The sequence below is a fragment of the Pantherophis guttatus genome, chromosome 13 (genome assembly GCF_059756535.1).
Source record: "Pantherophis guttatus breed Tessera chromosome 13, ASM5975653v1, whole genome shotgun sequence".
Taxonomy (NCBI): domain Eukaryota; kingdom Metazoa; phylum Chordata; class Lepidosauria; order Squamata; family Colubridae; genus Pantherophis; species Pantherophis guttatus.
In genome coordinates this window covers 10260509-10283758 of record NC_142075.1, presented here as the reverse complement: position 1 = coordinate 10283758, position 23250 = coordinate 10260509, and the positions used below count along the sequence as shown (strand labels likewise).

The following is a 23250-nucleotide window of genomic DNA, read 5'->3' as shown; positions in this document are numbered from 1 at the left end:
GTTTCCAGTTTACAAGTCCTTGGACCATATCTTAGCTCACTTTTCCAGATCTCAAATAATCTATTTCCTTGTACTACTTATCCGTTGATAAAGAGTCCAATCCAACTCCTAATCTCCTTTGAGCTGAGGAAACTTGGCAATTTGCAATTCCAAATAGCTAAAATCATTCTTTTTGTCTTTTTAAAATCAGTCAATGTTACAAATGAATTGTCTGTCTTTTAAAAAAAAAGACAGTTAGGAACCTTAGCATAAAACATGTGTTTAGGTATCAATGACCACGTCTGGCTGACAAATACAACCAGCTCACTTATCTCGTCAAACTTTCAAAACAGGGATTGATGCTAATCATTTGGTCTGTATTGCCTGCTAAACTGAGGAAAGTTCCAGAATCTACTGGTAGAGAGGATCCCTTCCCACTGAACAGTTCAGCTCAATTAAGACTAAGTCTTATCACCTTAACAGATTAACATTCAAATGGTGCCACATAACAGCCATCTTGATCAGCAGACCAGAAGTCCCATCTCCTTACTTCGATCTATCAGAGCTGTTGTCCAAAACTGTCCGGCCTGTGGTATCCATTCGTTGTATCACGAGATGGTCCAGCACCATCTTCTTCTTCGCTCTTTCTATAATCTCCTCTTCCACTGTTCCCTTTGTAACCAAGCGATAGATATTTACCTGCAGAATCCAGGGGATGCGTGAAATAGCTATATAGGTAGCTTTTTTATCCCTGGTGCAGCCAAGGTGAGGCGCAGAAATCTTTCTTGGATCTGTCCCTAGTTCAATGACTCACCTGACCTTTTTAAAGGACCAGGAAGGGACAGGTATCAAGAACCAACATGCTGCAAATCTAAAGCTACTGGCTTCTAATACCTTACAACAAAAGTAGAAGTTATCCCACCAGGATTATTTACCTTTGGGGAAGTAAATGTCTCATTTTCAGCCATGTTTACCAAGGCAGCCCCTTTAGGAGAACTTCCTAATATCTAACTATGAACCACCCCTCCACCACCATCCAACCCCAAATTCCCTCTATTATTAAACTTTGCTGTTCACTATTTCAAAAACAACGAAAAGAATAATTAGAATTTTCTTTGCCAGCCTACCCAATACGGAAAGACAGGATCTGAAAACTTGAAATCCTGAACTGGGCCAACTGACAAAGAGCCACACGTAAAGTATGCCTGCTCCACAATTTGGCCAAATTCAAACTGCTCAGTTCCCACAATCCTTAGTAATAAGTGAAGCTCAACCGGCGGGGGCTACTCAAGCAGACCAATAGGAAGCCCCCCTCCCCTACTGCCTTCATCCCCGGGTTCCAAGTTCTAAATCCCATTTCTCAGTGAGGTTAGAGTCAACTGACATGGCAGACAGTCAATCTGGTCGATGGTTCAGATGTTGGCCTAGAAACCAGCAGACTGGATTTCTAGTCCCGCCTTAGGCATGAAAGCCAGCTGGATGACTTGGGGCCAGTCACTCCTTCTTAGCCCAACCAACCTCACAGGGTTGTTGTAGGAAAAACAGGAGGAGTATTAAGTATGTTCACTGCCTGCAGCTAATTATAAAAGTAATAAAGGCAGGATAAAAATTGAATAAATAATCATAATACTTAGCCCTTGCAACGTTCAGGGGATTTGAAAGAATAGGGTAATCTAGTTAACAGCCAGATAGTACCCTGTTTCCCCCAAAATAAGACATCCCCTGATAATAAGGCCAATTGGGCTTTTGAGTGCATGGCAATAAGGCCAAGCACTTATTTCAGGGTTCAAAAAATATATAAGACAGGGTCTTATTTTTGGGAAAACATGGTCCCTGCCTGTTGTGGCCTGTCAGCGGCCTGTGCAGCTAGCAGCTGATTCCAACAGCGAGGAGGCTGGTGTGGTGCTGCGCCAGCAGCCTGTGCAGCTGGCACTCGAGCCAGACAATGAGGAGGCTGGAGAAGATGTGGTGCCAGAGGCAGTGACTCAGCCAGGGCCTTCAGAACCTCCAGAAGCTCCCATAAGTGAAGAGGAAGAAGACGAGGAGCCTCTTCTCGATGCATGGGTGCGCAGAGCTGCCAAAAGGCAGGAGTGGCTCCTCAGGAGGAGGTCTCCTCGAGAGTAAGGCTTGGGGCTAATTGGCCACTCCCTTAGCCTATTTAAGGAAGGACGATGACTGGGGCAATTTGCAGGGAACAACTTCGTTCATTCTCCTTCATGTCTGGATCTTAAGTTCTCTGCAAATTGCTTCTGGGCTTTCTGCCAACCATAGTAAGATTACGATTATTTATTCTTTGGATTCTTGTAGGCTGTTAAGAAAGTTAATTAACAGCCTTTGTTTGAAAAAGACTGATTTAATTTAGTAAACTAAGGTTTGTACAGACTTCGTGTGTGCCACGTTCTTTGGGGTCCATAGCTGGGGCAAAACACTGCCTGGAAATTAATTTCTCTCTTGTAGCCAGAGAAGACAAAGCAACTGGGAAGGAATTAATTTCCAGACTGCTACCATCTGACCGTTAACTAAATTTCCCAATTTCTGACTCCTTTCAGATGCCCTGAATGTTGGCTCCCAGAATCCCCAATCCCCCTTGCTAGGAACTGAAGTCCACACCACAACTGCAGAAGATCTTAAAGGAGGAGAACGTTTCTCACTAACTTGTTTCTTTTGCCCAATCCGGTGAGCCCGAGCCTGGGCCTGTAAGTCATTCTGGGGGTTCCAGTCCGAATCAAAGATCACCACCGTGTCAGCCGATGCCAAGTTGATCCCCAGGCCGCCAGCACGCGTGGAGAGTAGAAAGCAGAAGTCCTAAGGACATGTGATGAAAGGAAACACACATTTACTGTAGGTCTGTGTTTGAATAGGTCCAGGAGGAGAGTCAGCAAAGGCCTGGTCAGGTGGCAGGAATTGGGGGAATAATGGTTACAGGCCAGCAGGGCATCACAAGCAAATGGAGACATGTACACGCCTTCTACACTAGTTACAGGTAGTCCTCAATTTACATGCGTTTGTTTAGTGACTGTTCAAAGTTACAACAGCACTGAAAAAAGTGGCTTATGACTATTTTTCACCCTTATGACCGTTCCATCAATCCCCTTGGTCCAGAGGTGGTATTCAGCAGATTCTGACAAGTTCTGGAGAACCGGTAATGGAAATTTTGAGTAGTTCGGAGAACCGGCAAATACCACCTCTGACTGGCCCCGCTCCCATCTATTCTCTGCCTCCCGAGTCCCAGTTGATCGGGAGGAAATGGGGATTTTGCAGTAACCTTCCCCTGGAGTGGGGAGGGAATGGAGATTTTACAGTATCCCTCCCCTGCCACGCCCACCAAGCCATGCCCACAGAACCGATAGTAAAAACATTTGAATCCCACCACTGCCTTCGTCATGTGATTTACATTCGGATGCTTGGCAACTGGTTCATATTTAGAATAGAATAGAATAGAATAGAATAGAATAGAATAGAATAGAATAGAATAGAATAGAATAGAATAGAATAGAATAGAATAATGAAATTACAATAGAATATATATTGGAATGTAGAATAGAATAGAATAGAATAGAATAGAATAGAATAGAATAGAATAGAATAGAATAGAATAGAATAGAATAGAATAGAATAGAATAACAGAGTTGGAAGGGACCTTGGAGGTCTTCTAGTCCAACCCCCTGCCAGGCAGGAAACCCTACACCACTTCAGACAAATGGTTATCCAACATATTCTTAAAAACTTCCAGTGTTGGAGCATCCACAACTTCTGGAGGCAAATTGTTCCATTAGTTAATTGTTCTAACTGTCAGGAAATTTCTCTTTAGTTCTAAGTTGCTTCTCTCCTTGATTAGTTTCCATCCATTGCTTCTTGTCCTGCCCTCAGGTGCTTTGGAGAATAGCTTGACTCCCTCTTCTTTGTGGCAGCCCCTGAGATATTGGAAGGCTGTTATCATGTCTCCCCTAGTCCTTCTCTTCATTAAACTAGACATAGCCAATTCCTGCAGCCGTTCTTCATATGTTTGAGCCTCCAGTCCCCTCATCATCTTTGTTGCTCTTCTCTGCACTCTTTCTAGTCTCCACATCCTTTTTTATATCGTGGCGACCAAAACGGAATGCAATATTCCAAGCGTGGCCTTACCAAGGCATTATAAAGTGCTTATAAACACTCGCCAAGTTCCCTCTCTGCCTAATAAGGTAGCCAGCAGAACTGTCAACAAAACTCAAGACATGGCCAAGATACGCTGGCTAAGCAAACCATGTTTCCGTTGCGGCGAGAAGCAGAGAGTCAGCTCCTGTGACCTACAGCTGGTCCTTCAGCAACTCATGAGTACAAAATAAAATTTTCCTTCAGTCCTGCCAGCCTCCTCCAGACCCTTCGGGATCCCCAGGCCTTTGTCAAAAGAAACTCAACTGAGACCTTCCTTTCAGTCCCCCCAAGAAGGCACCTCTTGTTACCTCCTTCCTAGGCAGCCCCTGCCCCTCCTCCCCACCTGTTTACCCAAGCCGGCTCCAGCCATACCTCTGAGCCTTCAGCGTTGAAATGATCCAAAGCCTGCTTCCGGATTTCTCCTTTGATGGAACCGTCCAGGCGCTGCAGAAAACAACGGCAAAGAGGTCAGCAGGTCTCCCAAGGTAAACCTCACCTCCAACCCACCCCAGAGGCCCCCCCCCAGGTCTCCTCCAGAAACTCAACTCTCCTCCCGATGGTTTCCTTCAGCTTAGAGCAAGACAACAGTCTAAAAATAACCACGATTAAAAATAACTCGGGCTGATCCTGCTGCTGGGGATGGTGGCCAGGAGGCAGAAAGAGTAGGAGAGAAGGCTAGAAAGGGGGAAAAGAGAGGAGGAGTGGGGGAATGGAAGGGGAAGTAGGGAAGAGGAAGGAGAGGAGGGAGGAAGGAAGGAAGTAGGAGAGGAAAGGAGGTAGGGAAGAGAAGGGAAAGAAAAAGAAGGAGGTTTGTTGTAAAATGAGGGGAAAGAAAGGGTAGAAGAGTAACCCTGAATGCAATTAAAATGTTTTATTGTTATGCTTTCTTTAGGAAAAATGTGTATATGTATGATTAATTATGGATAAGAGAATATACATTTGCAATAGGTGTATAAGAAGTAAAAATATATTTTTTTTCAGAAAAAAAAATAGGAGGAAAGAAGACCAGGTTCCTGCAACCAAGCCATCTATTAAGCAGGTTTATGAAGAAGAAGGAAAAAGAGACAAACAGAGATCAGGGAAAAGTGAGCCGCATGGCAAAGTGTGTTTCTCCAGGGTCTGGATTAAATGATATTTTAAAATGGATTACATCCTATCATAAAGGGCTGAACGATATGTAGGTTAATACAGGTAGTCGATTTATGGTCACAACCGAGCCCAACATTTCTCTGATTAAAGTGAGTTTACATTTGTTAAGGGGGGTTCTGCCCCATTTTACGAAGTTTCTTGCCACAATTGTTAAGCGAATCACCACAGTTCTTAAATTAGGAACAAGGTTGTTAAATGAATCTGATTTCCCTGTTGACTTTGCTTGTCAGGTCACAAAAGGGGATCATATGATCCTGGGACAGTGAGTTGCCAAGCATTTGAAATTTGATCACATGATGATGGGGATCCTACAAAGGTCGTTAAGTGTGAAAAATGGTTATAAGTCACTTTTTTGAGTGATGTAACTTCGGTCACTAAATGAATTGTTGTAAGTCGAGGACTACCTGTATTAGCTTTTTTTGAAGTTACGGTTCCTTTGAATTTATTGTTTTATCACTGTTGCATCATTTTGATCTTTGTTCAATCTCGCTGTTAGTTTTGGGTTTTCTTCCTTTTTCTAAAAACGATTTGTGTTTTTGTGTTTTGCTTCTTTTTTTTCTTATTAATTAAAAGCAATAATTAAAAAAAGGAGTCCCAGCGGATTTTATCCCGCTAGTTGTTGCTGACTATAGGGACCGGTGCTCATCTCTGTTTCAAGGCCATTGAGCCAGTGCTGTCCGAAGACATTTCTGCAGTCATGTAGCCAGCATGATTTCACAGAGCGCGGTTACTTCCCACTGAAGTGGTACCTATTTATCTACTTGCATTTGCATCCTTTTGAAGGTTGGCAGGAGCTGGGGCAAGGACCACTAAAACTAAAAATAATAAAAATAACTAAAACAACATTTCTTGTTCGGCAGAAAATAAAAACCTTCCCATCTGGTATCTTCCATTGCCTGGCAAGGGAGAATAGAAAGTAGAACCCTTGCCTATTATAGCCAAGATCCTCCAGAAAGGCTGCATGGTTCAGCTATCTGCAAACGTCCCCGTTAAAGTTGGTCTTTCTCCCTCATCCACCATAAGGCAAAATACACTTGAGAGCCTCCTGCTGCCCCACCACCATATCTATCTGTCTGTCTGTCCATCCATGTCTGTCTGTCTTTCTGTCTGTCCGTCCATCCATCATGTCTGTCTGCCCTTCCTTCCTTCCATCCATCCATCCATCCATCCATCCATCCATCCATCCACCCACCCATCATATGTCTGTCCGTCCATCCATCCATCCATCCATCCACCATCCATCCATCCACCATCCATCCATCCATCCATCCTTCCATCCATCCATCCATCCATCCATCCATCCATCCATCCATCCACCATCCATCCATCCATCCATCCATCCATCCATCCATCCATCCATCCATCCATCCATCCATCCATCCATCTATCTATCTATCTATCTATCTATCTATCTATCTATCTATCTATCTATCTCTCCATCATCAAATCTATCATCAAATTCCTGGTCTTCACCTGGAAAGGGTAGTGCTTGATGGTCAGATACTCCGCCAAAATGTCCAACATTCTCACCATCTGGGAGAAAATGAGGACTCGGTTGCCCCTCGCACGGAGCCTGCTGAGCAGTTTGTCCAGAAGGATGAGTTTTCCGCTGCTCCTGATTAAAGACTAAGAAGACAAGAGTGACCGTGAGCTGGTGATTCAAAACCTGATGGAGCAAAGTTGACTGAGCAACTGAGTATCTATTCCTCAATTCTTCTCCAGAACGTCATGCTTAGCTGCACAACCAGCCTAACAATATTATGAGTTCCATCTCTGACTAAATCCTTAATTTCTTCATTGATATTCAGGCTTTAGCCAGGGTTGTGAAATCCAGCAGGTTCTGACAGGTTCTGGAGAACCGGTAGTGGAAATTTTGAGTAGTTTGGAGAACCGGCAAATACCACCTCTGGCTGGCTCCAGAGTGGGGTGGGAATGGAGATTTTGCAATATCCTTCCCCCAGGAGTGGGGAGGGAATGGGGATTTTTCAGTATCCTTTCCCTGGAGTGAGGTGGGAATGGAGATTTTGCAATATCCTTCCCCCAGGAGTGGGGAGGGAATGGGGATTTTGCAGTATCCTTCCCCTGCCACACTCACCAGGCCACACCACACCACGCCCACCAGGCCATGCCCACAGAACCGGTAGTAAAAAAAATGGAATTCCACCACTGGCTTTAGCAATACGCGAGAAAAGATCCAGAAAATGGTCTCCAAGTAACAGCAGGACGTTTGCAAGATTCAGACTTGCAAGGTTCTGCAAATGTAGCCGTACAATAACGTAGAGTTAGCTCATCTAGTTGGGTTTCCTTTTCTGGTTTACCTGGAAGGGCTGACGTTACCGGAAGTTTTCTCCAAGCTCTACCTACCTGCAGCCTCTCCTGGTTGTTTTCCTTCTCATTCTCTTCTGGAGGTTTGATCAGGTAACAGTGATTGCAACATTTCTTCAGCTCCATCACGATGTTCAGGAAGCCAGAAGTGCTGCCACGTGTTCCCTTGGACAGGGCTTTGTAATTCCTTGTTAAAATCCATCTGAAGGGTCAGAAGATAGCAAACATCAGTTTCAGCCCCTTTGGCAGCTTCAAGAAAGCAAGTCAGCACATGCACAACAGAGAATAATAGAGTTGGAAGGGACCTTGGAGGTCTTCCAGTCCAACCTTCTGCTCGAACAGGAGACCTTATACAAGTACGCCAGTCCTCAAGTTACAACAGAACTGAGGCCACTGTTGTTAATTATTCAAATCTGAATGCTGCCAATTTTAAAAACATTGTATTCATTGGTTTATCAATCCCGTACTTGCTCAACCAGCCTTCGGTTTTTAATTTATGGACGTTTATGGGGAGGGGAGGAGAGAGCAGGGGTGAAATGCTCCCAGTTCGGACCGGATCGCTCGATCCGGTAGCGATGGTGGCGGGTGGTTCGGAGAACCGGTAGCAAAAATCCCTGTGCCCCCGCCCCCCATGCCCAGCTGAGCCACGCAATCATCAGAGGCTTTTTTTTTACTTTTAAAAGCATTTTTTCTACTATCTTTTCTGCCAAAAAATGTTTCTAAAAGTTTTTTAAAAAGCCTTTGATGATCGCGCGGCTCAGCTGGGATTGTCAGAGGCTTTTAAAAGCATTTTTCTTCTCTTTGGCGGAAGATGTTGTAGAAAAAAATGCCTTTAAAAGCCTCTGACGATCCCAGCTGAGTTGCCTGATCGTCAGAGGCTTTTAAAAGCATTTTTTCCTGCAACCTCTTCAGCCGAAGAGGTTATAGAAAAAATGCTTTTATAAGTTAAAAAAAAAAAAGTTGGCCACGCCCACCCAGTCACATTACCCCCCCCACCAAACCACGCCCACAGAACTGGTAGTACCAAATTTTACATTTCGCCACTGGGTGAGAGCTTCGGTTATCACCCCCAAGGGGCCTTCTTGTGTGACCCTTGATGGCCAATTCGAATGAAATCCAGCTCAGAACGGCAGATGCCTGCAGCGTTGCAACAGGAGACTTCCCAAAGTCTCCAATGTTGCATCTAGGCTAGGGATCACTTGGAATCTGATTGGTTGTGGAGACCAGTAGAAGGACGTTGGGCAGCCTCCTCCTGTGGGCAGGAAATCCAAGCACCATGCTACTTTTACTTCTTTCCTAAGGAAAAAGTTACCTTGTGGTGCCCGTGCAGAGTATTCCTAGCCCACCACCAGAAGAATCCTTACTTGTAATACTGCTTCTGGAGGGCAGACATCTCCACCCGCAGGATCTGCTCCACTTTGGCTGGGAGGGATTTCTCCACGTCCTTCTTCACCCTGCGCAGGAGAAAGGGCTCCAGGACCTTATGCAGACTCTGGTACCCGTTCTCGCGTCCTCTGCCATGGTCGTCTTCAAAGTCTTCCCAGGATTCGAACCTGACAGCCACAGACAGGGCAAGGGGGTGGGGAAGAGAGAGAGAGAGAGAGAGGGAGGGAGGGAGGGAAGGAGGGAGAGAGAGAGGGAAGGAGGGTAGAGAGAGAGAGGGAAGGAGGGTAGAGAGAGGGAGGGAGGGAGAGAGAGGGAGGGAGGGAGAGAGAGAGAGGGAAGGAGGGTAGAGAGAGAGGGAGGGAGGGAAAGAGAGAGGGAAGGAGGGAGGGAGGGAGAGAGAGAGAGAGAGAGGGTAGAGAGAAAGAGTGGAAGAAAGAGAGAGAGGATAAGAACCAATCAGGCTCACCTCCAAAGCCAATTTTGCAGGTTCAAAAAGGACCTTATCTAAACATTATCTAGTCCAGTGATGGCTAATCTTTTCTGGACCGAGTGCCCAAAGCATGTGCGCGCACGTGCGAATGTGTGTGCGTGTGCCCGAACCCCCAAAATGCGATGTGTGCGCACCCCATGCATTCACCCTGCCCCGTGCATACACGCATGCCCCCTGCATGCACACGCCCCCCCTGCGTATGCATGGGTGTTCCCCCCGCGCATGCGCAGCAGAGACCCGAAGACCAGCTGGCCAGCAGGAGGCGCGCACGCAGAGCTGAATTGGGGCGATGGTTCATGTGCCCACAGAGAGGACGCTGTGTGCCACCTCTGGCACATGTGCCATAGGTTCACCATCACGGATCTAGTCCATTCTTCCTTTCTACTGGCAAGGTAGGCACAAGCATGTGACATCAGCTACAGGCAGCCTCATTTATTTCTACGGAGATTCTCAGCCATCCAGGTCATGGTTGTCCATGGCTCATGACTTGGGTACTTGCAGGACCGCCTACTACCACCAATAGCCTCCCACTGGCCGGTACGCTCTCATAGACAGGGGCTCCTCTGGGTGCCGTCGGCCAAACAATGCCGACTGGCGGCCCCCAGGGGGAGAGCCTTCTCTGTGGGGGCACCTACTATCTGGAACGAGCTCCCCCTGGAGATACGGAGGATCCCGGATCTGCGCACCTTCCGCCGCCCTTTAAAGACCTTTTTATTTCACTAGGCGGGCCTGGCCTAATTTTCTCCCTCTTTCATAAAAGATTTTTAATTTTTAATATTTTTTAGTATTTTATATATTCAAATTTTAAAATTGGTTTTAAATTGATTGGGGTTTTAATTTGTCTGGGCCAAACTATTTAATTTGATTTTAATTCCACTTTTAAATTTTGTATGTATGTATTTTATTGTTTGGCTGTGCACCGCCCTGAGTCCTTCGGGAGTAGGGCGGTATAGAAATCAAATCAAATAAATAAATAAATAAAATAAAAGGTGTTTTTTTTTTCCAAGAGGCAACTGGACTTTCATGCCTTTTGAAAAAACACCTTTGGGGTAGGGGTGAAATGTAAAATGTGTTACTACCGGCTCTGTGGGCGTGGTTTGGTGTGTGTGTGGGGTAATGTGACTGGGTGGGCGTGGCCAACTTTTTTTTTAACTTTTCAAAGCATTTTTTGTAATGCTTTGAAAAGCCTCTGGCGATCAGGCAACTCAGCTGGGATCATCAGAGAGGCTTTTAAAAAAATGCTTTGAAAAGGCTCTGAGGATCCCAGCTGCGCCGTGCAATCATCAGAGGCTTTTTTTTTTTTTTTTTTTTACTTTTACTTTTAAAAGCATTTTTTTGTCGGAAGAGGTTGTAGAAAAAATGCTTTTAAAAGTAAAAAAAAAAAAGCCTCTGATGATCGTGCGACTCAGCTGAGCATGGTGGGGGGGAGTGCTGGGATTTTTGCTACCGGTTCTCCGAACCACCCGCTGCCATTGCTACCGGATCGGGCAATCCAGTCCGAACCGGGAGCATTTCACCCCTGTTTTGGGACCTCATTAATTCCATCATTTAATTTTAACATAGGAGGCTGCCCAGCTCCTTAGAGACTCTGGGCAGTGTTTGACATTAAAAAGAGGAAAATTATAAAAAAAATTATAATTATATATTTATAAAAAAAAATAAGAAAAGAACATTGTATTTTCAGAAGAGAGACGATAAAACTGATAAAACTCTGCAAGGGAATCCTACACATTGTATTAAAAGCTTTCATCCACTGCAAAATGCTTCTGTGAATGCTTCTGTTACCTAATAAAATTTATTACTGAAAAAAGGGCTATCAGATTCCTGGGTCTTTTTTTTTTTTGCCAGAATAAACTATCAGATGCAGAATTTTTTTTTAATAAGTTTGTATTAGGCTTGTATTGATAATTGCTGTATAATAATTTGGGCTTCTAAATCTATCTTGCTCTAAAGTCAATCAGAAAGTTCGGTGGTTCGAATCCCTAGTATAGGTCTCCTGCGTGAGCAGGGGGTTGGACTAGATGACCTCCAAGGTCCCTTCCAACTCTGTTACTGTTACTGTAAAGGCCACTTTAAGCTTTGAGTCTCATTTGCTTTAGCAATTGCACCATGTTGTAGCTAAAGAGCTACTTCCCAACTCAACTTACTTCTCTGGCATGATGAATTGCAGCAGGGACCACAGTTCCTTCAGGGAATTCTGAAGGGGTGTCCCAGTGATGAGCAGGCGGTGATTGGACTTGAAGTCAATCAGTGTCTTGTAGAGCAAAGAATCATCATTCTTCAAGCGATGGGCTTCATCAACACCCAGGAAGGCCCAGTTGATGCTTCCCAGGACAGCCTAGAGAAGAAAAATCAGATGGGTCACAATACAGCAATAACGTAGCTTAGATAGATAGCTTAGAAAGATAGCTTAGAAAGCAAAAGATAATTGCCCAAACACCTGAAGAGCAAATACAATGCAGATGTTACTCATATTAGTTCTTTGAATTCATGGTATTGTGACCACTGTCTTTTGCACCTTAATGCTGCCAAAACATTCCTGTGACAGAAAGAAAGAAAGAAAGAAAGAAAGAAAGAAAGAAAGAAAGAAAGAAAGAAAGAAAGAAAGAAAGAAAGAAAGAAAGAAAGAAAGAAAGAAAGAAAGAAAGAAAGAAAGAAAGACCAAAAAAAGGCTAAACTGCTAGGGCAGACAGAAGAAAGAAGGTGGCCAGGGTTCCTCCTTCCTCCAAGTAGAAACTGCCTTGGCCCATCACTCACCTTGTCTTTCAGGAGGATCTCGTAGGTTGTAATCAGGACATTGAACTTCAGCCGTTTGGTCTGAGAGTGGATCCACTCATACTCACGGATCTGAAGTAAAATAAATGAATAGGTTGGTTTGGCAATTTGAAGATGTGTGGATTTCACAACCCAAAATTCCCCAGCCAGCAGAGCTAATTATACCACCTAATCATCCAACAGTTCTTTTTTTTTTAAATGCAAAAGCCTGATTCACTAAACCAAAATGAAATTTGATTTTTGTTTAGCGATAGCGCTTAGATTTATATACCGCTTCACAGTGCTTTACAGCTTTCTCTAAGGGGTTTACAGAGTCAACGTATTGCCCTCAACAATCTGGGTCCTCCTTTTACCGACCTCAGAAGGATGGAAGGCTGAATCGACCTTGAGCCGGTCAGGATCGAATTCCTGGCAGTCGGCAGAGTTAGCCTTCAATATTGCATCCTAACCACCATGCCACAATGGCTCTTATTCTGTCCTGGGAAAGCTGTCATCTGCAAGTCGATTCAACAGGGTTAAACAAGGAGTGGATCTGAGCATCCAGGCAAATTTGGGCATGGTTCCACAGGCCAGCTACCCAACACATGAGAAGATGGCCCCTAGGTTGTTGAAGTGTTTCCATGCCCAATATCCAGATAAACCTAACAAATCGTTTATATTTTTCTTCCAGGTGAAGTTTTCCTTCTCCTAGGGGGGCAGCATGTCAGGTCCCCATAGATCCCTATCGGGACGCTGCCATTCAGCCGGGGAGGGCCTGCATGCCAGTTTACAACTTTTTCCTATTTCTGAGCCTTCCTTTACATTGATGTCTTCCTGGGAATGGGAGGGGGGAAGGAATAGCCTGGGGCCATCTGTTTTGTCGCAGTTCAGAGGAACTGAGAAAACGGCACCCGAGAACAGCTTCTTATCACCTTCTCAGCTCGAGGTTCTCATAACAACTCGGCACTTGTGGATTGTGGATTGTCTCGCCTCCCTCCGGACTGGACAAAGGAAGAAAAGTTTCTACAACTTTTAATCTAACGGTTTTGAGTGGGAATTTCAGATCCTGCCTTGCTTTTCTTGCTATCACTGTCTCCCAATAATGGCACTTTCATTTCTGTGTCATGCACCCTGCAGCTCACCCCACAGAGCTGTAGAAAAAGAGAAACGTGTTGTCCTAGTCCCATTCAACCCCTTCCTCGATGCTAGTTTACGCACAGCGTTCCTGCTCAACTGATCTCCGATGTACACAACCACGTTGACCTCTGGGGCCCAGATCTCAAACTCTCTCTGCCAGGAGGTTAGGGTTGACAAGGGCACCACGATCAGGAAGGGGCCATAGAGCTGGTGCTGATAGAAGAGGTAGCAGAGGAAAGAAATGGTCTGGATGGTCTTCCCCAAGCCCATCTCGTCCGCCAGGATGACACTGTTGCTCCTGAGGAAGCAGACAAGCAAAGGGGTCAAGCCAGCATAGTCATGTCCCTTCCAACTCTTGTTATTTTAGGTGAAACGTTCATATATGTAGCACAGTGGTGAAATCTGAACCGGTGGTGAAATTTAGAACCGCCGTGCATTCGCGCTCATGCGCCAAATGTGTGCATGCATGTGCAATGCACACCAAATGCGAGTTGTGTACACGCATGCACAGGGCACACCAAAAGGAGGCTTGGGAAAGTAAGTAGAACAGCGTGGGAAAGGAGATCAGCTGTGGCGTGTGTGGGAACTTTTAAAAAACTTTTTAAAAGCATTTTTTACTACCGGTTCGGGTGAATAGGAGGCTTTGATGATCACAGCTGTGCCGCGTGATCGTCAGAGCTTTTTTTTTTACTTTTTTAAAGCATTTTTTTACTACCTATTCGCCGGAACCGGTAGTAAAAAAATGCCTAAAAAGTTAAAAAAAAGAAAAAAGTTCCGACTATCAGCTGAGCGATGGGCGATCCTCGGAACTTTTTTTTAAAAAAAAAATTTAAAGCATTTTTAACTAACGGTTCTGGAGAACCAATAGTAAAAAATACTAAAAAAATTAAAAAAAAAAAAAAGTTCCAAGGATCGTGCGGCGCTCAGCTGATCATCAGAAGTTTTTTTTTTAAAAAATTTTTTTACTACCAGTTCATCGAACCAGTAGCATTTTTTACCACCGGTTCAAGCGAACTGGCCTGAACCAGTAGCATTTCACCCATCGGTAAGAGACACTGCTTCAGGTCATCATGAGAAGACCATCCAAAACCTCTTTCTGGAATATGTTTCTGGGAGGAGGGGTAAGAAGCACCTGCCCTCACTTACTTGCACCAAGAATGAGCCAACCAATTGAGGCCCTCCAGCTGATAGTCCCGGAGTTCCAGATTCTCCCCACCAATGTAGGAAGGTTGGTTCTTCAAGGCCACAAAACGAGGTCTTTGCTTCAGCACCTAAGAGGAAGACATCCATCATTCTCCCAGCTTCAGACCTGCTGCTCTGGGGAATTACAGGTGGTCCTTGATTTACGACCACAATGGAGCCCAAATTTTATGTCACTAAGCGAGATATTTGTTACGTGAATTTTGCCCCATGCTACGACCTTTCTTGCCACATTTGTTAAGTGAATTACTGCAGCTGTTCAGTTAGTAACACGGTTGTTAAACCGTGAATCCGGGTTCCCTATTGACTTTGCCTTCCAGAAGGTCGCAAAAAGGGATCACATGACCCCGGGACACTGCAACAGTCTTAAGTATGAAGCAGTTGCCAAGCGGCTGAATTTTGATCACATGACCATGGGGATGCTACAATGGTCAGAAGTGTGAAAAATGGTCGTGTCACTTTTTTCAGTACTGTTGTAACTTCGAACAGTCACTAAGCGAACTGTTGTAAATCAAGGACTACCTGCACTGCATGCAACCTACCTACATTATCTGGTTGTATTCTGTTAAGGAGACCAAGACATAATTCTATATGGTCATTACCGTATTTTTCAGAGTATAAGACGCATCTTTTCCCCCCCCCAAAAAAAGAGGGTGAAAATCTGGGTGCATCTTATACTCTGAATGTAGCCCAGCCTAGCCTCTCAAACAGGGGTTTCAGAGGCTGAAAAAAGCCTCTGAAAGGAAGCTCCAGAAAAAAAGCCTCTGAAACAGAGCTTCAGAAAAAAAAGCCTCTGAAACAGAGCTTCAGAAAAAAAAGCCTCTGAAAGGAAGCTTCAGGAAAAAAGCCACCGAAAAAGAACTTTAGAAAAAAAGCCTCTGAAACAGAGCTTCAGGAAAAAAAGCCTCTGAAAGGAAGCTTCAGGAAAAAAGCCACCGAAAAAGAACTTTAGAAAAAAAGCCTCTGAAAGGCTTTTTTTCTGAAGCTCTGCTTTGGAGGCTTTCAGAGGCAGAAAAAAAAGCAAAAAAAAAGCAAGGCACAGAGCTCACAACCAAGGAACCTGTTGCTAAAATTCACCTCTGGGAACAGCTGATTGGGGGTATTCCAGGAAGCCGATCCACCCACCAATCAGCTTTTATCTTATTTTCCTCCCCAAAAACTAAGGTGCATCTTATGCTTTTTTTTTCTGTCCCTGAAATTTCTGAAACAGAGCTTCAGAAAAAACTTTTTTTTCCTGCCTCTGAAAGCCTCTGAAACTTTCAGAGGCTTTTTTTCTGAAGCTCTGTTTGGAGGCTTTTTTTCTGAAGCTTCATTTCTGAGGCTTTTTTCAGCCTATGAAACCTCTGTTTGAGAGGCTGGGCAGGGCTACATTTGGAGTATAAGACGCACCCAGATTTTCACCTTCTTTTTTGGGGGGAAAAGATGCGTCTTATACTCTGAAAAATACGGTAATTCTCACAGTGTGGTCTAATGTCAATGTATATTTATCCATGTAGTATGGCTATTATTTATCCTTCTTAATATCGTCTTACTCTTTCCATTTATCATTATGGTATCATGATGATGATGATGATGATGATGATTCTGTTGCTTTGCATGTACACTGAGTGCTTCTGCACCAGAGACAAATTTCTCGTGTGTCTAATCACACTTGGCCAAATAAATAATTCAATTCAATTTGAATGGAGGCCAACATGGGAAGAGCAATCTAAGGGGTTGCCATAAAGAAGAGGGAGTCAACCTATTCTCTAAACCACCTGAAAACAAGGACAAGAAGCAATGGATGGAAAATAATCAGGGAGAGAACCAACTTAGAAGTAAGTAGAAATATCCTGACAGTTAAAATAATTAAGCAATGGAACGGATTGCCTCCAGAAGTTGTGAATGCTCCAACGCTGGAGGTTTTTAAGAAGAGATTGGACGCCATTTGTCTGAAATGGTATAGGGTTTCCTGCCTGAGCAAGGGGTTGGACTAGAAGACCTCCAAGGTCCCTTCCAACTTTGTTTTTCTGTTAGACTAACCTTGCAGTCCCGAGTAGGCATGGCTTTGGAGTTGTTCCTACTGTTGAAGCTATCGATACAGGACTGGAATTTTTTGCTGATCAGAGCTTCGTCTTCCCAGCTACATTCTGCGTAGGGAAGTCCCATCCACTTGCAAAGGTATTCTGGCTCATTAGAGGAGGACTTGCGATTGTGAACTGTAAATTTTGGGGTAGGGGACAGAAAGGGAAGGGATGAAGAAATACATGATAAGAGCCCAGCCATATCCTTAATGGGCATGACGGAAATATCCTACCCAGGAATATTTGAGTAAAATACTTGACTGAGTATTGCAATCAGACATCTCTACCGAGCCATATCATTAAACAAAGCATGTAAATCAGTAAAATGAGTGATTCGCCTTACCTAGAAATTCAGTTCCAGGATTTGGCGATTTGTTTGTTTTCACCGCTGCGCATGAAACGAGAAAACAGCATCCATAAATGCAATGATTAAATTAAATTAATTATTTAATTGACCTGCTGCTTTTCTTATTTTTTTGTATAACAACTCAAGGTGACAAACATATCTAATGCTGCTGCTTCTTCTTCTTCCATCCTATTTTCCCCACAAAAATAAACCTGTGAGGGGAGGTTGACTGGGTCAGGTCTGCCATCTTCAGCTTGGTGCCATCAAAGGAGGGGGACATGGGAGGGGGAACAAATGGGCAATAACCTGCATGTGTATGTGATGGGAAATTGGGAGTGGGGAATAACAGCTTGGTGAAGAGCAGGAGAGCTTGGAACCAGTTGGTGCAAGTACCCAAGGTCGTGTACCCCGAGAAAGAATGTGAATTGCCCTAAACGTTCTCAAAACAAAACTCAAATTGATTCGGTAGCGATGGCGGCGGGTGGTTCTGAGAACTGGTAGCAAAAATCCCTGTGCCCCCCCCTCCCATGCCCAGCTGAGCCGTGCCATCATCAGAGGCTTTTTTTTTTACTTTTAAAAGCATTTTTTCTACAATCTCTTCAGCTGAAAAAATTATTTAAAAAAAAAAAAGCAAAAAAAAAAGTCTCTGATGATCCCAGCTGAGTTGCTTGATCGTCAGAGGCTTTTAAAAGCATTTTTTCCCACAACCTCTTTGGCCAGTTGTAGAAAAAATGCTTTTAAAAGTAAAAAAAAAAAAAAATTGGCCACGTCCACTCAGTCACATTACCCCCCCACCAAGCCACGCCCACAGAACCAGTAGTGACAAATTTTACATTTCACCACTGCTTAAATGCCCTCGGTTTTCAGCCATACAAGGCACATCTTCTCAAAATATACATGAAGGTGTCATGGCTGTCATTCTAAGCTACCCATCGCAAGCTGACAGCCTGACTTTAATAATGGGGGGAGGGGGCAGTGGGGATAGTGACACCCGAAGGGAACCAGGAGGAATTGAAAGCAAGCCATCCTGTGGGAAGCGGCAGCCATCTTAAGGTTACACTAAAAGAATGCAGACAGGCTCCCTTTCCCAAACAATTTGTTAACGTTTAATTCCGGGATGGCGAACCTATGGCACGCGTGCCAGAGGTGGCACGCAGAACCCTCTCTGCTGGCATGTGTGCTGTCGCCCCAGGTCAGATCTCCATAGCGTTTCTTTCGTGAGCTTCTGTTTCCCTGCAAATGATGAAACAGAAGCTCACAAAAGAAAAAGATCTTACCTCTTGCCGCGCTGCCGGTGTTGGGGTGCCCCACCTCCCGCCAGCCAGCTGGTCTTTGGGTCTCTGTTGTGCATACATGCCTATGTCCGGGCATGCATGCCTATGTCTGGTCTAATTGGACAGTGACTGACAATCAGGGGGCTGGCCACGATCAAGGGAAAGTTAACTATCTATTTTGCGCGCGAAAATCTCAGATCCAGCTTTGCCTCTTCTGTAACCACTTTGGCTTTAGTACAGTATACTTTTGGCTTAATCAGGGGCCAGGAGTCTTTCTTTCCCAATTGACCAGGTTGGGACAGTTGACAGAAGGATTTAACCAGAAACACATGGGATGCATTTTTGCTTCAACCCCAATGGCCTGATTCTTTTTTGACCCCAAACTCACCAATTACTCTTTCCACAATCTGGTACTGTTTGTTCAACTCAGCCGCCAGTTCCTGTTGGCAGTTGAAATACTCTACGTCTTCCGGGGTGACCTTTGCCAACCTGGATACAAAAATAAAAAGAACAAATCAGGTGTGTTTTTTTTGCCACAGGCGTGTTACGACTATTCTGATCTTACTATTGCACCAAACTTTTAGAAGTGGGAATGGGCGCACCCCAAATCTCATGAAATCTCTTATGAAAATTTGATTAATTTGATCGCATGTGCTCAAAAACACGATAGGGCTTCTTTTCAAGGAGGGTCGTCTTTTTGGAGAAACACGGTCGTCCTTGACTTACAACTCTTCCTTTAGTGACCAAAGTTACAACATCACTAAAAAAAAAGTGACTTACGGCCATTTTTCACACTTACAACTGTTACAGCATCCCCATGGTCAGGCACGTGATCAAAATTCAAACAGTTGGCAACTGATTCACATTTATGATGGTCCCAGTGTCCTTGGATCATGTGATCAACCATTCACTTAACAAACATGTAGCTAACTTAACTATTGCCATGCTTCACTTAACATCTGTGGCAAGAAAGGTCAAAAAAGGGGGCGAAAGTCACTTAACAAAGATCTCGCTTAGTAACATACAGTAGTGGCCAAAATTGTGGAAACCTTTTGGGAAAGGTGTATTTTCTAAAACTAGCTAATAACACCACTTTTTTTGTGGGGGGGGGAGTAGTACCATAAAATTATATATCAATGGAAACATAATTTAATCAAGGATGTAATGCAATAACTTTTATGAAGGATTTGCTATTAGAATAGCCGTTACAGTATAAAGAATTAAAGTGAAACACGTAGAAAAAATGAGATATACAAAAATTATCACCATGTCAGTTAATACTTAGTTGGGTAACCTTTAGCATGAATTACGGCCTTACAACATCTTCCCATGGAGTGAATCAAGTCTTTGAGTTCTGCAGCTGTTATCATGTGAAACCAAGATTGAATGATGGCTTCTATTAATTGGGTTTTATTGCTGGGTTGCTTCTGACTAACAAGTCTCTTTAGTTGGCTCCATAGATTTCCAATTGGGTTACGGTCTGGGCTATTCCCAGGCCATTCCAGCAGTGGAATAGGATGATTTTGAAACTCCAGAAAAAAAAAAAGTGGTATTATTAGCCATCAAACATCAAAAATACACTTTCCCCAAAAGGTTTCCACAATTTTGGCCACTAATATACATTTTGGACTCAATTGTGGTCGTATGTTGAGGACTACCAGCAATCAGATGTGTTCAAAATGCTTCTTGAGCCACAAAAAAAAAAAAAAAAAAAAAAAAAAAAAAGCTTGGGAACCACAGATTGATCTGGGAACTCCCGTTTTCCATAGAGGAAGCCCACAATTTTAATCCACGTTCTTAGCAGGCCAGAAGAAAGAAAAGCCTACCAACTGTTGATCTCTTCTTCCTTCTTCTTGAAGTTCTCCAGCTTCTTGATGCCTTTCACTTTCTGCTGCTGCAAGGAGTCCTCACTTTCCCACGTGCTGTGGATGTACGACCAACCTTTCCATTTAACCAAGTACTGCACTTCCCCTTCCTCCTTTTCGGGGTCAAAATCGGCACAGGGATCACCATTGGCTTCTGTTGCGTAGACAGTGGTGGAGGCCCCGATGGCTGCCGAAGGAACAGAGGGGAAAGCAGGTCAAACTTTGCAAAATGGTCTTGGGCCCTTTGTTCCTACGGAGGGCTCCAATCGGTTTAGCTGTACTCATTTCTAAGCAATTCCATTTCATTTCCCCTACGAAAAAGTGGGCCAGCACTTCTCACTTCTTGAAAATGTTCTACTTTTGACTATGAGTGTCGTGGTGGTGCAGTGGTTAGAATGTGGTACTGCAGGCTGTTTCTGCTGACTGCCAGCTGCCAGCAGTTCGATTCTCACCGGCTGAAGGTTGACTCAGCCTTCAATCCTTCCATAGTCGGTAAAATGAGGACCCAGATTGTGGGGGGCAATATGCTGACTCTGTAAACAGTTTAGAAAGGGCTGTAAAGCACTATGAAGTGATGTAAGTCTTAAGTCCTTCCTTCCTTCCTTCCTTCCTTCCTTCCTTCCTTCCTTCCTTCCTTCCTTCCTTCCTTCCCTTCCCTTCCCTTCCCTTCCCTTCCCTTCCCTTCCGTATCCATCCCAGTTCAAGGTTGACTCAGCCTTCCATCCTTCCGAGGTAGGTAAAATGAGGACCCAGATTGTGGGAGCAATAAGATGACTTTGTATAAAATAGAACACCGCTCAGGGGGGCCCCAAAAAGCCCTACTAAGCAGGTATATACAAAAGTATGAAGGCTATTGCTTAATGCATGGTAAGCTGCCCTGAGTCTCCGGAGAAGAGCGGCATATATAAATCGAACTAATAAATAAATAAATAATAAATATTACCCCAACTAAGAAATATTAGGAGCACTGATGATATTACCTAGTTTGAGTAAAGGAATATCTGCAAGAAAACAACCAAGCTCAGAGAGCACCAAGGACCCGTCTGTAAGCTGTGTTTGCAAAGTCAGGCATTCTAGAAGTAAAGGTGCTATCTCTGGAAGGATCCAACTTAGAGAAGGGTGCTTTTAACTGGGTGCCTACGTCTACTAGGAAAAAACACTGCTAGGAATATCTAAATCCAAGGAATATTTTCTTGCACTCACCTCCTTTCTTGCCTATTCTCTTCTCCAGTACTTTCTCAATGGTTTCACTGTTACTCTGCTGCTCTTCTGCTCCTTCGCCTGTCATCTCAATCAAGTCGTCTGAATCAGTCTCAAAGTCATCGTCTTCCTTGTAACTGTGCACAAGACCACGCACAAGGACAGTTCAGGTTTTTCCTTCTGCCGGATGGGTTCGCCATGTAAATAAGAACGGGTTTCCCCCCCCCAACCTTGGCCACTTCCAGGTGGATGGACTTTAACACTTGTCACCAATAGCTATTCTAACACTGGAGTTCTGGGATTTGAAGTCCACCCATCTGGAAATGGACAGGACTGGGAAACGAGATTGCTTTTACAAGCTAGAAAGAGAGCTTAACATCTCCAAGCCAGCCTGTGCTCAAAAGGAAAAATTCTTGATGGTTAGATGGCACAACAGTGGAATAGTCTAAGGAGGTTGTGAGTTCATCTGAAAGTGAACAACAACTTCTCATGGATGCTTTAATTGGCTTTCCTGCCCCTTGTAGAGGATTGGATTAGATCAGTATTTCTCAACCATGGCAACTTAAAGATGAATGGACTTCAATTCTATTGCTATTGCTTAACGCATTGTAAGCTGCCCTGAGTCGGGCGGCATATAAATCGAACCAAAAAATAAATCGAACCAATAAAATTCTCAGAATTCTCCAACCAGTTCCAGGACATTGCATAATCTGGGTTCACATATTAAGGAAAGCTATGGTTTGCTCAATGATGGCTTGGTAATAATATTAATTTAAGGCATAACCAGGTTAGTTCATACAACGTATGATGGCTGGGTTTCAGACAAACAAATCACCCCATGTTGGCTGAGCACGTGTGAACCCAACTCTAGGTTTTTCTGCCATTACCTGACATTTTTGGCTGCTCGGCGCTTAGTTTGTCTTTTGGGGGTCTCATCCTCCTCATCATCATCTTCCTCTGATGATTCGGTTTTTCTCCGCCTCTTCGACCGCTGGGGTTTGCTGCTCCTTTTTGGGATGGATTTGATCGCTGCTCTGAATTGAAACAGACCGATACAGCAGTAGTAATAGTGAAAGTATTGATAGCAATAGACTTATAGACCGTTCGCAGTGCTTTACAGCCCTCTCTAAGCAGTTTACAGAGGAAGAAGGAGAAGAAAAAGCAGGAGAAACAGAAGCAGAAGCATCAGTACCAGAAAAAGACGCAGAAGAAGCAAAAGCAGAAGCAGTAAATGAAGAGATAATTAAGAAGATATTGGACTGTGCAGAAATGGACAGATTTACATTGAAGATTAAACAGAAAGAACATACAGAATACTATCAAACATGGAATTTATTTTATCAATGGCTGAAAAAAAGGGGTAAAGATTAGGAACATAATTTGTATTGTTAAGCAAACAAAACCACCTACACAACACAATGTTTATTAAGCACTAATTAAATGTAATAGTAGAAAATTAATAAAACTTTATTTAAAAAATGCAGGAGCAAAAGCAGAAGGAGCAATAGCAATAGCACTTAGACTTATATACCACTTCACAGTGCTTTACAGCCCTCTCTAAGCAGTTTATGGAGTCAGCATATTGCCCCCAAAAATCTGGGTTTAACCGACTTCGGAAGGATGGAAGGCTTGAGCCAGTCAGGATCGAACTGCTGGCAGTCGGCAGAATTAGCCTACAATACTGCATTCTAACCACTGCGCCACCACAGCTCAGTGGTTGTAATAACAGTTGAGCATTCTTTAACACCAGACCAGAAAATCAACACTATAGGAAGGTTAATTATTATTATTAGGTTTCCTCTGTTCAGTCATGTCCGACTCTAGAGGGCTGTGCTCATCTCCATTTCTTAGCCGAGGGAGCCAAGCATTGTCCAAAGACATTTCCGTCGTCATGTGGCCAGCATGGCTATACACCAAAGGCCCACAGAATGCTGTTACCTTCCCACCG

At 44.0% G+C, this 23250-nt stretch overlaps 1 protein-coding gene across 3 annotated transcripts in view; it reads right to left on the bottom strand.

Moving 5' to 3' along the window:
* The window catches only part of CHD2 (chromodomain helicase DNA binding protein 2), a 69541-nt gene that overhangs the window by 17391 nt on the left and 28900 nt on the right, over positions 1-23250 (bottom strand). For 2 of the 3 annotated variants that reach the window (XM_034424728.3, XM_087877795.1), the window contains 16 exons: positions 22190-22336; positions 21306-21439; positions 20064-20289; positions 18626-18726; positions 16961-17005; positions 16577-16752; positions 14501-14625; positions 13436-13652; positions 12221-12310; positions 11611-11801; positions 8952-9140; positions 7627-7789; positions 6736-6888; positions 4486-4557; positions 2635-2784; positions 530-678 (listed from right to left, as the gene is read on the bottom strand). In XM_034424728.3, the coding sequence (XP_034280619.1) occupies positions 530-678; positions 2635-2784; positions 4486-4557; positions 6736-6888; positions 7627-7789; positions 8952-9140; positions 11611-11801; positions 12221-12310; positions 13436-13652; positions 14501-14625; positions 16577-16752; positions 16961-17005; positions 18626-18726; positions 20064-20289; positions 21306-21439; positions 22190-22336 (2328 nt within the window). The remainder of the gene's footprint in view (positions 1-529; positions 679-2634; positions 2785-4485; positions 4558-6735; positions 6889-7626; positions 7790-8951; positions 9141-11610; positions 11802-12220; positions 12311-13435; positions 13653-14500; positions 14626-16576; positions 16753-16960; positions 17006-18625; positions 18727-20063; positions 20290-21305; positions 21440-22189; positions 22337-23250) is intronic. The other variant, XM_087877794.1, reaches the window with a different exon arrangement.